At 42.1% G+C, this 16,033-nt stretch overlaps 1 protein-coding gene across 12 annotated transcripts in view; it reads left to right on the top strand.

Moving 5' to 3' along the window:
• Nucleotides 1-16,033, top strand: part of MGA (MAX dimerization protein MGA) — a 64,561-nt gene that overhangs the window by 28,046 nt on the left and 20,482 nt on the right. For 11 of the 12 annotated variants that reach the window (XM_082762079.1, XM_082762071.1, XM_082762068.1 and 8 more), the window contains exons 11-17: nt 151-291; nt 705-837; nt 3,388-3,908; nt 5,403-5,700; nt 7,425-8,057; nt 8,667-8,978; nt 10,429-12,101. In XM_082762079.1, the coding sequence (XP_082618205.1) occupies nt 151-291; nt 705-837; nt 3,388-3,908; nt 5,403-5,700; nt 7,425-8,057; nt 8,667-8,978; nt 10,429-12,101 (3,711 nt within the window). The remainder of the gene's footprint in view (nt 1-150; nt 292-704; nt 838-3,387; nt 3,909-5,402; nt 5,701-7,424; nt 8,058-8,666; nt 8,979-10,428; nt 12,102-16,033) is intronic. The other variant, XM_082762070.1, reaches the window with a different exon arrangement.

Here is a 16,033-nt window from a genome sequence, read left to right on the forward strand (position 1 = left end):
AGAGTATATAATTTGGGAGCATGATGTAGTCTGGTCTATGATACTAAGGAAGAAGAATCCGCTTTAAATGCTAGAACTTTCTTTTGACATTTGCTATTGAAGTCTTCTGCATCCAGAATGGAGAGGTTTTCTTTCTTTTTTTTTGGGTAGATTCGAGAGGAGGACAAGGATCCTGTCTACTTGTATTTTGAAAGTATGATGACTTGTGCAAGGGTCCGAGTATATGAACATGGGAAAGATGAAAAAAGGCAACAAAAAGACCAAAAGGAATCACAGAGTTCTTTTATAAAGGTAAAAAGTCACAGTGTATCCAGTGTGTATCATTTAACAGGCAGAGATTGGGGAAATGTGAAGAATTTTTCCTCAGGAATTCCTATATGAGATGAAGACCTGGCTTTTATTTAACTGTGATAGAGCTGTGGAATCTAAATCACCATGCAGTGCTGGTAAACTTGTCTTGTTACCATGATAGAAATTGTCTTGTCTGTCAAATTGACATTATTGCATTCACATTGTCATGTGAGGCTTAAATGCTCATTGTTCAAAGAGCCATTCTAAGATGAAAGTTGTGTTACTGTCAAAGGTAAAGTATGCTCTGTGGTTCTGGGTGATAGTAGATGGACTGGTTTATGTTGTGATGTGATTTTATTGTGGAAGAGGATACACAAGATGAGAATTTTTCTTACATTGCTTTTCTTCCACAGATATATGAACAAGGACTTCAGTCTTCTAAGAAAGAGTCTTCAAAGAAAGAATTACCTAAGAAAGAATCTGTTAAGAAAGAATCTTGTAAGAAAGAAGCCTGTGAGATAAACAAAGAACCAGATAAATGTGGAGGTAAGAGCTGAGTCTTGAGTATAATTCAGCCTCTTGGTAGTTCCTTGCTTTAAAAAAGTAAAACTTAGTTATTGATGAAACAGAAGTTGATTTGCCCAGGGGAGTTACTGCAGCAGTTGCCAATAAAAATCTTACATTGTGCTTGTAGTTTCCTGTTTTCTTAAGCAGTTGTATGTGTGTCACGTGGGAGATACAGCAGGCTAAATATCCAGTACTCGCTGTTGTTGTGAGGTTAAGATGACCACTATTGCAGTAGCTTGTTTAGCAGTGTAAGAGAGTATTACATAGCAGACTTGTCGTCGAGAATGGTAATCGGAGGCTTATGAAGGAATGGAGACCACAGGGTGCAGGGTGTTGGATGTTGTTTCCCATCCCCCCTCCACCTACATTACTTTGTAGTTGCTGAAAGATTAATAAATATCTAAGTGGTGTTGTGAGGCTGGGACCTTTGTGTTCTCCACCTAGAAATGTATGGGACAAGGAAGTGTCTACTTTTATCTGGAGTTGCTGGGTGTTGAATTCTTTTTAGCTCAAGCGGAAAGCTTGCATTGAATTTTTGCAGTACATTAAATGTGATCTATATAAAGCTGTTGATGTAGTCTACTTGGACATCAGCAAAGCCTTTGACACGGTTTCCCCCAGTATTCTCCTGGAGAAGCTGGCAGCCCGTGGCTGGGACAGGCACACTCTGTGCTGGGTTAAAAACTGGCTGAACAGCCAGGCCCCGAGAGTGGTGGTGAATGGAGCAAAATCCAGCTGGTGTCTGGTCACCAGTGGTGTTCTGCAGGGGTCGGTGTTGGGGCCCACCTTCTTTAATATCTTTATTGATGATTTGGCTGAAGGAACTGAGTGCACCCTCAGTAAGTTTGCAGACGACACCAAGCTGGGGGGAAGTGTCGATCTGCCGGAGGGTGGGGAAGCCCTGCAGAGGGACCTGGACAGGACGGGTCGATGGGCAGAGGCCAATGGCATGAGGTTCAACATGGCCGAGTGCCGGGTCCTGCGCTTTGGCCACAACAACCCCATGCAGCGCTACAGGGCTGGGGGAGAATGGCTCAAAAGCTGTGCAGAGGAAAAGGATCTGGGGGTGCTGGCTGATGCTCACCTGAACAGGAGCTGGCAGTGGTGCCTAGGCAGCCAAGAAGGCCAAGAGCATCCTGGCTTGTACCAGGAGTAGTGCAGCCAGCAGGGCCAGGGAGGTGATCGTCCACCTGTACTCTGCTCTGGTGAGGCCACACCTCGAGTGCGGTGCTCAGCTTTGGGCATCTCACTAAAAGAAGGACATCGAGGCCTTGGACTGTTTCCAGTGAAGGGCTAGGAAGCTGGTGAAGGGCCTGGAACACGAGTCCTGTGAGGAGCAGCTGAAGGAACTGGGGTTGTTTAGTCTGGAGAAGAGGAGGCTCAGGGGAGAGCTCATTGCTCTGTACAGCTACCTGAAAGGAAGGTGTGGGGAGCTGGGGATCGGCCTCTTCTCACAGATAATTAATGATAGGACTAGAAGGAATGGCCTCAAGTTGTGCCAGGGGAGGTTTAGGGGGTTCAGGTTGGAAATGAGGAGACGTTTCTTCTCAGAAAGAGCAATCAGGCACTGGAATGGGTTGCCCAGGGAAGTGGTGGAGTCACCGTCCCTGAGGGTGTTCAAGGACAGGCTGGATGTGGTGCCTGGGGACATGGGTTAGTAGGTGACATTGGTGGTAGGGATGGTTGGACCAGGTGATCTTGGAGGGCTTTTCCAACCTTAATGATTCTGTGATTCTTTATACTGAATTTAGTTTGTAGTTCATAAAGAAGTAGGTTAGACATCTGTGTCCTCTTTTGGTCTGAAGTAGCCCAAATCACATTTCGAATCTTAAAATGAGGCATGTACTCCAGGCGTCGTGTCATCCACTAATGAAATATAGCTGCCTTTTTGAGCTGATTTGTTTTTTTTCACTGTTTAATGTATGCAACAGCACTCTGTGTTTAAGGATGGGAATGGAAAAATAATGCAACTAGTTGAAAATGCTGATGAATTGGTAGGTCAAAATGAAAAAGTCCAGGACACAGGGCTCAACATCCTTACAGTTTTGAAAAAGTAATATTGGATCTCTAATGACAGCCAAAGGTCATGCTTCGGTTACACATCTTCCACAAAAGACAGTTCTGCTCACAGCTTGTTTGCCCCTAATGCCCTTATGGGACACTCGTCCTTTTCTGACTCCAACGGAAATGTGCCATCTCTTGAATAACCAGCAATGCTTTGTGCTGCATGTTGGTGTTGCTTGGAGATGTTACATCCATATGTTGAAACAACCCAGCTTTGTTTAGCTTGTGAGATGCAATGGGATACAACCTAGTGTGGCTGCAGGGAATGAACTGTGAGAAATAGTTTTAGTTTTGCATTTTTTGCTTGTTTTGAAGCTCTCATCTGGAAAGAGATGCTTTGAGCATATTTTTTTTTGTTGCCCTGCAGCTGAGACAAGGGTGGAGGTGGGCAGAATAAAACTGTTTGAATATCCAGGTGATTAAAATGCCATAGTATTGCAGAAACCTATTTCAATTCTTTCTCAGAGAAAAGCTGGTGGTCTTCCCATAGTGAGGGGGACTCTTCCTCCGCCTCCTATGTTCATCACACCACTCCTGGTGGACCAACCAAACTTATCGAGATTATCTCTGACTGCAACTGGGAGGAAGATTGCAATAAGATCTTGACCATCTTATCACAGCATATCAACAGTAACATGCCGCAGTGCCTCAAAGTGGGTAGCTTCATTATTGAATTGGCTTCGGAATACAAGGCCCAGGATGAAAACAACCCTCCTGTGTACTCCTCCAGAGTGAAAATTTCAGTGCCATCCTACCAGGACACAGATGAAAAGCCTGAGACACCTGTCTTGGAGACTCCCGATAGTGGAGTGCCGTCAAGCAAAAAAACAGAAAATCTAAAGTTCTTGCGGGCAGACACAGTGGACGAGCTACGGGAGAAGTTGCATGGGGGCAAAGGCTTGCCTTTTTATGCAGGGGTTTCTCCTGCAGGAAGGCTGGTTGTCTACAAACGCAAAGATAATATGAGCCCCTCAGGCTTGATTCAGGTGGGTCCCTCTGCCTTTACTGTGGAGATTAGATTCAGTTTCCTCCAGTGTCCTAGAACCCCTTAAAGGGGAGAGAGAAAAAACACTCCTTAATTTGTCTACATAGTCTTTTGCCTGCCCAAACAAGGTTTCTTCATATCCAGTGGCGTTTCTGCCTTTCCGTAACTTTGTCCCTTTCAAGATTAGCACAGTAACAAGAAATCTGATTGCGAGTCTGAGCTTTGGTGATTTAGGGAGGCCTTTTGGCCATTTGGGTCTTGGTGACCCAAGTACAGAATTTTTCTCAAGATCTTCTTGGAGCTTTGGAAAACTCCCTGCAGGTGCATTGGCAGATAATTCTTCCAAACGAGTGGCTGTTAGAAGCCACAGAAATAATATTTTCAGAGGAAGTTTGTACACTGGGACAAAACTTTAAAAGGAAACTGTAAACATTAAGTTGCTTTTTGCTACAGTTACTGTTAATCTTCCCTAATAACCTGCCTCATCTTCGAGGATATGTTGGTCATCAAGAGATTTCATAATCCTAAATTGAAAGTGAGTCATTTCTCTGCAGTTTGATGCTGCCAGCTTGCTGTTACGAATTGGTGGTAGGAGCTGTAGGGCTAGGATGCCTTTCTTTTTCAGAGATGTTCTGTGGTTATGGTAACACCACTTTCACTGGAGGCATATGAATCAGAAAATGAGAATAAAGAGAAGCTTAGGGAGAGATTTCCTGTTTTGTTTGTTTGTTTGTTTTGTTTTTTGTTAGTTGATCAGTAAAAAGAGTAAGGACCTTTTTCATTACAGTGTGTTAAATAAATACCTTTGGCTTTTAGAGGGTATTAGCAAACAACCTGAAACTAAAATGCAACACTGCCAACCAAATCAGTGTGAAACTTCCCATTGACAACTGGGCTTGCAGCCTGCCATCCAGGAAAAAATAGGTTCTTCTTTCCTGTGCAGTCAGTTACAACTACAACTCTGATATGAAGTTAGTCAACTGTGAATACCTTAATTTCATTATCAAGTGACAGTACAGATGAGAAAAAAAAAAGCTGACAAAACTTCTGCAAACTTTAGAGTTTTGTCCCAGTGTATATGACATAAGTATTCTTTCTTCTGTAAAGCTAGGTATTGATTAGGTAGGAGAATTCTATCTAAAATTGTCCTTTAATTTGGAAAAACATTTTTACTCGGGACTTTAGCATAAGTAAAGGACAAGAAAACGATGTGCTAGCTTCACTGTACTTAGTTTCAGTGATTTCTCATGTTCCTTTGGACTCTGTGGTTCTATGAGAGTCCAAGTAGCATCTAATAACCTGCAGTACAGAGATAATAACAGTTGCTTGAAGTTCCCCTGGGCAGCGAGGTATTCAGGAGTTCCCATTTTGAATTGCAATGTTTTTTGTTTTTTTTTTGAAAAGGACACTCGGAAGTCCCCTGGATTGAAACGCCTCTCCAGAGGCAGTGCATTAGCATTCTTTTCACAAAATTTCCCTTTTCCACTTTTTTCAGGTTAATGATAAAAGGTATCCTCAGGCCAAACTGCTTTTGGGACAGATGGGGGCATTACATCCTGCCAATCAGCTAGCTGCTTATATCACAGGCAGGCTGCGACCCACAGTACTTGATATCTCAACCCTCAGTACTGTGATCTCCAAGGTAGCATCCAATGCTAAAGCAGCTGCTCCTGGGACACCATCAGTCCAGGTGCCCACAGCATCACCTCCCAAAACTACATCTTCCACCAGCACTACTTCAACCCCCACTGTGACGACTCTGAAAGCTCATGTCCCAGCACAGAGACAGATAGGTAGGTTGGAACTTATTACTGTATTTTGAATTGCGTGAAGCTGAAATAAAAAGCGAGTGTACAGCGTTGCTGTTGATTTCTTTGCAACAGTGCCTGCTGCCTTTGGCTGAGTTGCCACCTAAACTGCCTCTGCAATAAATAACCTCTTTAAAGCAGAAAGTTTTGTTTTGACTTCAGAATAAGACCGCAAATGTTGACTTTCAGTGATTTTACTAATACTACTAGAGCGTATTTTCAAGAGACAAGGAAGAGTGGATGCAGATACACAGTGCTAAACTTGGATTTTTGTTTTGAGAGTTTCCTTACTGTGATTTTTAATTGCTTTCATCAAACATTGGTTGAACTTAAAATGAAGGTTAAAGTAAAAGGATCACTCTAATCTGTGGTTCTTCGCTGTTTGTTTTTTTGATGTCGCACTTACAATTGGAATTCATGTGACCAGCAAAGATGCGTGAAGCAGCACAGTGAAAGACAAGAAGGTCCAAATCTGGATTAGCAAAAGAACAGGTGTGCAGCCGATAACCACACTGACCTGTAATCTCATTGGATTTCACAAGCTAAACAGGGTTGGACTTAGCACTTTGAGTTTAAAAAAAAAAAAAAAAAAAAAAAAGGAATATCAGAAGAAGCATCTGGTACTTGTGTCTGAGTTGGTACTGAAATGGTTACCCAGCATGGCAAGAGAGGAAGTTGCTCTTAAATACTGTGTGTAGCATGAGTTTAAAAAAAAATAAAGTAAGTGAAGATCTAATGCCCATCCGCCCATTCCCACATCTTCATTAAAGATCTGAAGAAGCTTCACAAGAGAAAAGGATGTTACCTGTGTCCTGGCAAAATGTTCATTTTGATGAATTATTCTATTTCTGCCTAGATGTTCCTTGCACTGTAAATGGTTGTGTTGTTTTACTTTTCCTGTAAAAAAAACTTGTGTTAGGTATTTATGCAGTGTTGGAAAGGTGGCTGCATTTCATTGATGGGTGAAGCGATCATTGCATGTGTGATTTAAATGTTCTGGCACAGCCTGAGCTAAAGATGCTATCTTTACACAGAAATAACTACAATACTTAAGTTGGGCTTGCCTGATAATTTCTGCATTGTTGTACTGTATATCCAGCTTCTACTCCTCATCTGTAGGCAGCTGGAGTGTGATGGAGATGCAGTATTCTGATCCCTGGAGAGCAAGGGATATGGGGAAGGAGCTTCCCAATAGTGGTTACTTCCAGTTGGTTGAATTTGTCCCATCCACTCGTTAGCCGCACAAATGTCACTGCGATGAGAAGGGGAAGTGGCAAACCTTCTCTCTTCCCCCTTCCTCTGTGGCTGTGTAATGCATGGATACAGTTGAAGGGGGATGAAAATCAAGAAGCGGTGAGAACAGGAAGATCATAAAAACTGTTAGGGGAGGAATTTGACATTTAGAAAGTAGTTTGAGCTCGTGATTTTGCCTAGCAAGTTGTTTGTTCCTAGTTTTATGAGAATGTAATACCTCAGGACCTCATTCTGGCCAGGAGGAAATGTAACAGCATGCTGTAGAAGTAAAATAAAGCAAATATATTTCTAATATGTAAAGCATATTCAGGACTCCCATAAGGGTTTCAAATTAATTACATTTTACTCTTAAGGAGAATGGAGACCCAAATTCATGCTGAAATGACAATTATAGCACCTCATGAAAGGCAAAGAGGGAGTTATTAAAATTTTGACCTGCAAGTTTTTATTTGCAGCTCCTCGACCCTCACCTGGTGGTGTGTTCACAAAGTTCGTGATGAACAAAGTTGGAGCTCTGCAGCAGAAGATTCCTGCAGTGAGCACGTGCCAGCCTCCATCAGGGCCGTCACAGAAGTTCAATATCAAGCCGACACCAATAATGGTTGTTGCTCCTGTGGTTCCCTCACGGCCGTCTCCAGCTCAGTGCACTGTCTCTCCTGGGGTCACTACAGCCATCACCACTTCCCCTGTAACTGTAGAAAGCACCAGTGTGGCAGCATCTACTGTGACTGCTCCTAGCCAGACAAGAGCTAGTGAACCTGCCTCCTCTCCTCCTGCAATTACAGTTACAGGTGCTTCTGCAACACCCGGAATCAACACTTGTACTACTTCCTCCCCTGCCACTCCTACTGCCACTGTGAATATAATAAAAGCAACTGCCATTGCTGCACCGGTACCAACAGTGACACTCGCTACTGTAGTAACAACGCCAACAATTACCTGTCCCGTCGTCACAACATCCACTTCTACAGTTGTGCTAACAACTGCAGTAGCTACATCGGTGGTGACCACGCCAACTTCCTCCATCAGCCCTGTTCCCATTATATTATCAGGAGTTAAGCCAACTCCTTCACTGGCTCCAAAAAGAGGTAAGGCTCGGGTGCTTTGGCCTATTCCTGCAAACGTTTGCTTTTTTCCTGCCTGGCTCATAGTTGGAACAGTCTGCAACTGTAAAACCTACGTTAAATATAGATTCACTTGCCTCACCCTTATTTCCAAAATAGGATGAGAAATGTAATCTCTTAACTTGGTTGTTTTATTCCAGCCTAAGCCAGTAGAGAAGGAAAAAATGTAGCTGTGTAGTCAGTGACTGCTATGAAATGAGCTGGAAGCCTAGCATCATTTCTTGTCCTGTAGAAATGTGTAGTGCACTTCCCGCTCTGACTGCTACAGTGTCACTGTTGGTGTAGAATCGAAGAAGTAGGTACGGAATTACCTTCTCATCTTTACATGGAGGTCTTCTGATTCATGGTTGAGAAAGGTGGACAGAACTGCATGACAAAGTATGTTCTGGCCTGGTTTTTTCAGTTCAGAGTGTGTTCTGTGGATAGACATACAAAGATACTGGTATAATGTGCCTTCACGTGTTCAAAGATCCAGTTGCTTCCAAAACATCTGTGCTTGCTTTTTTGAGGATAATGTCTGATTTGTAAGATGTTTTCTTAACCCGATTTTATGTAACTTTTCAAAACATTCAGAAGATGCTACTCCACAAGCTCTAAATAAGACGCCCCCAAAGATCTCTCCTGGAACAGAGAAACGTGTAGGACCTCGATTGCTGTTGATTCCAGTGCATCAGACGTCTCCTACTCTGCGACCATTAAACAATGTGCAGGTTCCTCAGAGGCAGAGGATGATCCTTCAGCCTCTCAGGAGCCCTGGTGGAGTGAACTTGTTCAGACATCCTAACGGACAGATAATTCAGCTTGTCCCCCTGCATCAGTTTCGAGCTCCAGGTACCCAGCCCAGTGCCCAGCCCAGTGTGCAGCCAGTGATGTTCCGCAATCCAGGTAAAAAGTCTGTTTTCTTTCTCAACTGAGTGGTGTTACCCAGAAATACCGTGTAATATCATCTCTGTGATACTCATTTCTCCTGCGAAAACCAATAGAGTCTGATTTGGTTCTGTGTGAGTAAAAACATTAAGTGTAATTATTCAGATGTAATGCAACAAAAATACCGTGTGTCTAAGACGCAGAAAGCACGCTTCACAGCTAAGTTGCCAGCATTTGGGAGTTGTGTGGGAGCAAGTTCCACATGTGGCAAAGGAGGTGCACACACAGTAGCTGTCATCACTTAAAGGAAATTCTGTGGATGCGATAATTCAAAAATCACACTTGCTGGAGATGCTTTTAAAGAGAACAAGGTGTTATTTAATGTCTTTTTAGATGTGCTGCCTTTTTTTGTTTGGTTTTGCATTTTTTAGCGCGTTCACAATAAATACCCAGATCAAGTGTTACAGTAACAGTATAAAATCACTGGCCTTTTTCCTCTCTAGAGTGCGAGAGGAAACTGATTTTCAAATTTTTCTCAGGGCATGGTTGAAGGCAGGGTTGGGAGAGTTAGAAATTGCAGGTGTCCAGCAGAGAACAGGTAGGATGTTTATTGAGGGTACTGTTGTACATACATTTTGCAAATAAAACATTTATAAATACGGGATTCTTTGTATACACTTCATAGTAGATTTCTTTCTCTGTTCTCCTTTATGAAGAAGCATATGGGGGAGAAGGAGGCAAAATAGTGTGGGAAATAGAGATGTGAGAGCAAGAGCAGTAGATGGCAAAACTGGAGGGAAGAGTGAAGATAATCCTGTGCCTTAGCTGAGGTCTGAGCATGAGTTGTGAAGACGAACCAGCCAAAAAGTGCATTGAAGATCCTTTCTGATCTGGGGTTTTTGGTGTTACCAGAGGCTAGCTGCCAGTGGTCATATTTTTCCGCTGTGTTTTAAATGGAATTCCCAGTTGGGAATCTAATAAAATGCACCAAGGAGTTCATTAAGGTGAAAAAATATAGGGGTATAATCACATAATTTGTCATAGTTTTTCCTCTGTAGAAGTCTCTTTCTAGGAGCGAAAAACATAATTAAGCAGTATTCTCTGTGCTTATTTAAGAAAAATCCATGGTTTCCCTTTTTTCCAGTAAATGGGAAAGAATGAAATGAACGGAGCCTCAACTAAATGCAGTGCTTTTTTCATTAAAAAAAAAAAAAAAAAAAAGCGAAAACTTAATAGTAAGTCTGTTAATTCTAAAGTAGCCACCTCATGTATTTTATTGGGGTGTTCTGCATAAAAATTCAACAGTTTATATTTTTTTATTCAGTACTGAGAAAATGTTAAAACACCTCATTACATTGTCATCCTTGAGAAGGCTGGCTACTTCTGGTACAGCATCAAATGCTAAAACTGAAAGAAAAAAATGATGTGGGGAAGTATATGTTGATACTTTCTTTTCTTTTCTTCACAGGATCTGTTGTAGGAATTCGGTTGCCTGCACCTGCTAAGCTGCCCGAGTCACCTCTATCTCCTTCCTCTGTGTCTTCCACTTCTCCTGCCACAAATCCAGCTTCACAAACTGCAGGACCCAAGTTATCCCCTACGTCTAATCTAGTCACTCAAGCATCCTCTGTTCTTCCTTCAGTAACAAGTTTTGTGTCACAAGCAGGCACTCTGACTCTGAGGATCTCTCCTCCTGCTGCCAGCAACGTGACAAATCAAACAGCCTCGGAGTCAAAAATAACGTGCAGCTCAGGTGTTCTGCCAGCTTCAACTGCTAATCTCATCCCTTTACAATCCGGTAGCTTTGCTTTACTTCAGCTCCCAGGACAGAAGACTGTGCCAAACTCCATTCTTCACCATTTTGCATCTCTTCAGATGAAGAAGGATTCCAAGAAAATAAGCCAGAAAGATGACTCAGGTGCTGCTCAGCAGAAGGAGACGGGGAAGCCTTTGCGCTCAGAGGAAGTTGAAGTTACAGAGTCTGAGGTCACAGTGTCAGATAGCAAACAAGAAGAAAATGAGGTGCCAGTAAGCCAGCCAAATAATGTTGAAGAGCCAGTGTCTGGCACAGTCACACCTGGTAAAAATTCCACCGTGTTAGAGACAGTGGAAAAGGATGCAACGGCTCTTGAGAGCTCTTGTGATGAATCTTCTCTTCAGCATGATGTTTCCACAGATGTCATATCATCTGACCATTCGTACATCAGTGAAAAGCCAAACGACGAGGAAAATGAAGTAGTCACTGATGAGAAAGATAGTTCTGTCCATTCTGAAACTGTAGTGGAGACTACTTCAACTAACTCTGAAACCATCTGTGGATCATCAGAGCGGTCTGTAGTTGGTCCTCTGGATAGTGCACATCCACAGGGTCTCAGTAACCAGGAGACTGCGCAGCTGAAGAACCATGGTAAGGCACAAATGCCTGCTGAACAGGAAGAGAAACCAGTTAAAGAGCAGGAAGGTGATGCACAGATGAAGGAGAGCAACAAGTCAAGTTCTGGGCAGTCGCGGAGTCAACAAGAGCAAGATACACAGCTGGAGAACAAGAAGGAACAGAGAGGGACTGAACTGCCTCACAGTAAAAAAGAATGCCAGCGTGATGCTGTACAGCCAGAAATGGAAAGAAAGCAGCACAAGGGCTCTACAGAAGCAGAAAGCTTAGGAGCGAAAAAAGGAAGCAAGTCTGAAACGAGTTCTGCAAAAGAGCAGGGAGAAATAAAGGCACTAAATACTGAGGAAGGCAAAACAAACACAGCCACGCAGGAAAATAGCAACAACGAAGAACGAGGTGCTGTTGATTCTCAGGAAGAAATGAAAATGGTTAAAGACATTGTAATACATGCCAACAGTTCTTGGAGCAAAATATCCAGCATTGCACCTGCTTTAGAAAACAAAAGTGAGGCAGACAACAAAGCAGACAGATCAGATAAAGGTGACTTCCTGACACCAGAACAGAGGGCACAGGAACCCAAGCGTCACAAAAAGGGTGGAATGCCCCCTATTGATACACCTGCTGATTATATGGAAGAGGAAGAATACGAAGATGATGAGGAGGATGAAAAAACTGATGATTCTGCTGATGAGATTCTGGATGGGGCTTCTGATTTCCCAAGTGAAGAGGAAATAGATGTTGAAAAAGTGGTAAGTATTTAACTATTCATGAAGGGATAATTTTTTTTAATTGTCCATCTAACATGTCTAAATTCATGGATTTCAAAGAGGCAATGTGATGTGTTCTGGGCTTTGGTTTCTTTAAAAAAAATAATCTTGAGATGGGTTCCAAGCAAAAATGTTTCTTCTTTCTTCTTACTTGCATATTTATATAGGTAGCATTTTAGTGGCCTTTCAGAAACTGTTTCTCAGATGACATGAGTTACATTGAAAAAGCTGTTAAAGAACTGTTCATATTGTCTTCCTATTGTATTGACTCAAGCAACTTGGTTCCTCCTAATATGACATAAGATTCTATAATGTAGTTGCTAGTCTAGTAGTTCTGCTATTTTGAGCTGTTTCCTTCTATCTAATTTTTTTAGCCCTTAATAGTTAGTGTTTGCTTTTGGAAGGAATGTTTGAATTGCTCCTTAAACTCCTCTTGAAGTTTAGCAATACATTTAGGTAGTGTTGAAAGCTGTTGTTCCATCTTCAGTAAAAAAAAACGGCTGTAGAAGTCACAAAATAAAGGGTAATATAGGTAAGATGTCTTTAGACATTAATGCTTGTAGAATTTCCATCAAATTTCACCCAGAAGTTAAAAGAAAACAATCCTGCATGTGACTACTTTTCTGATATATTGGTATGTGGCTTAAGAAACAGTGCATTGTTACTAAAACAGTGTGAAGGTGTGATTTTCTAAGTGATGCAAATGGACATAATAAATATTTTCTTGGGATAAAAGTGGAAAGAGAAGGGTAAAACTGGAGACGAAGAGCAAATGAATTGAAATAGGAGAAATTATGTTAGTGTCATCAGAATTTTGAAAATAGCGAATTCCTTTAGTCCTTTTCTATTAATTCCTCTCTCCTGGTTGGAAACCCAATTTGCCTTCTTCCTCTTCTAACCATGTCCAGATTAACTCAGTTAAGACAGCACCCATGGCTTTTAGAGAATACATTGTATTTAACTTTTAGAAAAATTGACTAAGGAGTTGATATTCCAGCTCATTAATTTCAGGCAAGATGATAACATTGCAGCTGCATGACGGTGAGGAAAATTAAAGCAGCTGTGATTTGTGGAAGCTCTTGCAAATTACAAAGCTGAGCTGTTGCTGTCTTGGTTAGAGATCCACAGTTAGTATGCGCCAGATGCCTGATAAACTTTTCAGACAGGGTAGTCTTAAGAATCTGTGGGTTTACCAGCAGAAGATAATAATAGGTCTTGGTCACAGAATAGCCTGTTATCAGGGTTGATGTTTTAAAGACTTTTCTTCTATCCTGCAAACGGATGATTAATTATCAGAGCTTCTCAGAAGCTCTTGTTTTGCAAGTAATTTGCTTTGTAGGTTTTAGAAATGATTAATGCAGTTTGGTAAAGGCTATGTCTTCACTATAAGCTCAGAGAAACTTGACTAAGCTACCTTTGTTTCTGGAGTGGCAAAGCAGAGGAACGAGATCTTGAAGAGGACTTTAAAACCCATCTGGAATTTGGGTGAATTCTAGGTTTGTTCGTGTATGCTGCCTGTAGGTTGGGTTAGCATGTCAAATGTCTAATAGAGAATTCAGTCGTCAGTCTAAGTATGTAAGTCTCTAGTCTTTTTCACTGGGAGATGACTTGAAAATAAGGAGCTTATTAGTAAGATAATGTTTTTCTCAAAAAGGCTTGAAGCAGTCGGGAAGCGCTCAGTTTGAGAGGATTTTAGGTAAGCAGTTCTTTACTGAAGATCTTCCGTACGAAGATCTCTTCAGTAGATTAACAGAATGAGGAAAGTACTTCTTGCTTGACTGCTCTCCTTCCTGTGCTCCTAAGGTCTGCTGGTTGTTATTTCATGAGGAGGGTGGCCCATTGCTATTATGATCCATTGCATGTAAGAGGAAGAAACAGTGGGTGTGTTAGTATCTATCTTTGCTCTCTTCATGTTATGTCCTTGAGATACCAACTGCCTGAAACGCTCCCGTGTGCTGTGACTAGCAGAGCACTGAAGTTCACCACCCAATGGTTTGCTTGCTTGGAATAGTTGGGGTGCAGGCACATCGCTAGTGAGCGGCTCTCTAATTTTTTGGTTGAGAGGTTTGTCTGGTGAGTCAGCTGGGGAGCGAAGCAAGTTCTCTTTGTTTTTTTCCCCTTGGAACCTTGAGGTGATCCTTACTGCTTCCTTTTACTCCCTTCCTTAAGTAATGGTAGCCCTTACAATTAGGGAATTATGGTTGGAGCCAAGGAGTAATGAGCTTTTCTGGTCAAAATTAATGGAGGAATTAGCATACTAAATGTATATGATCATGGAGAAGTAGAAGTTTGTGTGGAATATGAATAGGATCAGGATGCAGACTGTTAGCGTGTACAGCCTGGCAGTTGTTATTAGTGGTATGAAAACAACTAAAGTAGGAACAGACTATGAGAGAGGATTATTTTTGAGCCTTTTTCATTTGTGTCTGTGGCACTGCTTCTAAGATCACTCTGGCTGAAGGACATCAGAAGAGTTGGAGCTGTTCAGCGCTACGAGTTATTCTCAAGCTTTGTGATTAATATGACTCGATGATTGGCAAGCGTAGAGAAGATTTCTAAGGAGCACTTTACAGATCTGAGCAAACATCTCCCTCAACAAAAAATTACAGTAATTAGAGGAGGCAGTCCCATGACAATGAATTGCTAACAATTGTTAGGCAGCATTTACCCTGATTCTAATGGTTGCAAGGACCCCGTATTGTATTCAGAGGAGCAGTCCGCTACAAAGGACTACAGATGCCTAAGTGCAGCCCTTGTTAATGAGAAGATGGCTTTTCAAACTACTTCAGTGTTCCTTTGGGAGAGAGGTGCCAGGGTCTTTCTCTTTCAAGGGAGAAGTACACTAGAATACTATTATCCAAAGTGGAGATCAACTTGAGGATCTTCAACTGGAGACCTTCAGGCCATTCAGAAATAAATGGTTGAAGTGCTCCTCTGACGAGAGGTGAGGTATCCAAGAGCATTCTCATCGTTGCAGCGAACCTCCTGATGTTTACCCATGCTTGTTGGGAAGCTCTGGGTAGTTGGGTAGCAGGTGCTTGTTCTTTGGCTCAGGCTTCTTATCCCCTCTTTCCAAGTTGTATTAAATACCAGCTTGTTTTGCATAAAAAGGCTTACTGGGGAGGCACTGCTGGAAAGGGAGAAAAAGCTTAGGGAATTTCCTAAAAACTCCCAAGAGAAGCAGGTTGTTTACCAGGCCTTTTGAATAGGAGAGAACCCTCAGGTTATCACAGAGCTTCAGGTAGTGCCTGAAGCAACGGTAAGAGTGTGCTTTGCTTGTAGACCATTTGCACTCTTCTATCAGCATAGTGCTTACAAGGCAGGCAGCACTGGTATTGTCTGTCAGACTGGGTGAAGTCAGTCCATACGAACAGATTATTAGCAAAGTTTTTCTGTTACATTAGGCTGGTACCAACACAGAAGCGAAGTGTGAATGCATGGCCACTAACACTCTTATTTGGCAGAAATACTGGTGACAGCTCTTTCACTAGTTTGGGGTCTGGACTGGTCTCAGTTGCTCAGGAAATAGCCATTGAAAAAACCAACCAACCAGCCAAAAAAATCTCCAGTGAGTCAGGATAATTGCTACTGATCTGTATGGTAGTTATTACTGTGGTTTTGGCTTTTTTGTTGTTGTTGTTTTGTTTTATTTTATTTTAAATACCTTACTCCATGTGGTGTTCACTGCAGTGGTGACTTCCTTGTATTGCACGTGATGCTCTTTGCATCAACTTCTTACTTGGTGCTAACTTGATGTACTTAAGAGACTCCTGCACACTCCTCCTCCATTCATCAAAAAGAGGTCCTTAAAATGGTATCTTTGCTCTTTTGCACTTCCTCCCTTAGACTGCATCAAGAAAAGCCTAGATCCTCTGGGGTTTGGTTTGAATAAAATCTTTTTAGTGTATCTGTGT

The sequence above is a fragment of the Aythya marila genome (genome assembly GCF_965140915.1).
Source record: "Aythya marila genome assembly, chromosome: 5".
NCBI classification, from domain to species: Eukaryota; Metazoa; Chordata; class Aves; order Anseriformes; family Anatidae; genus Aythya; species Aythya marila.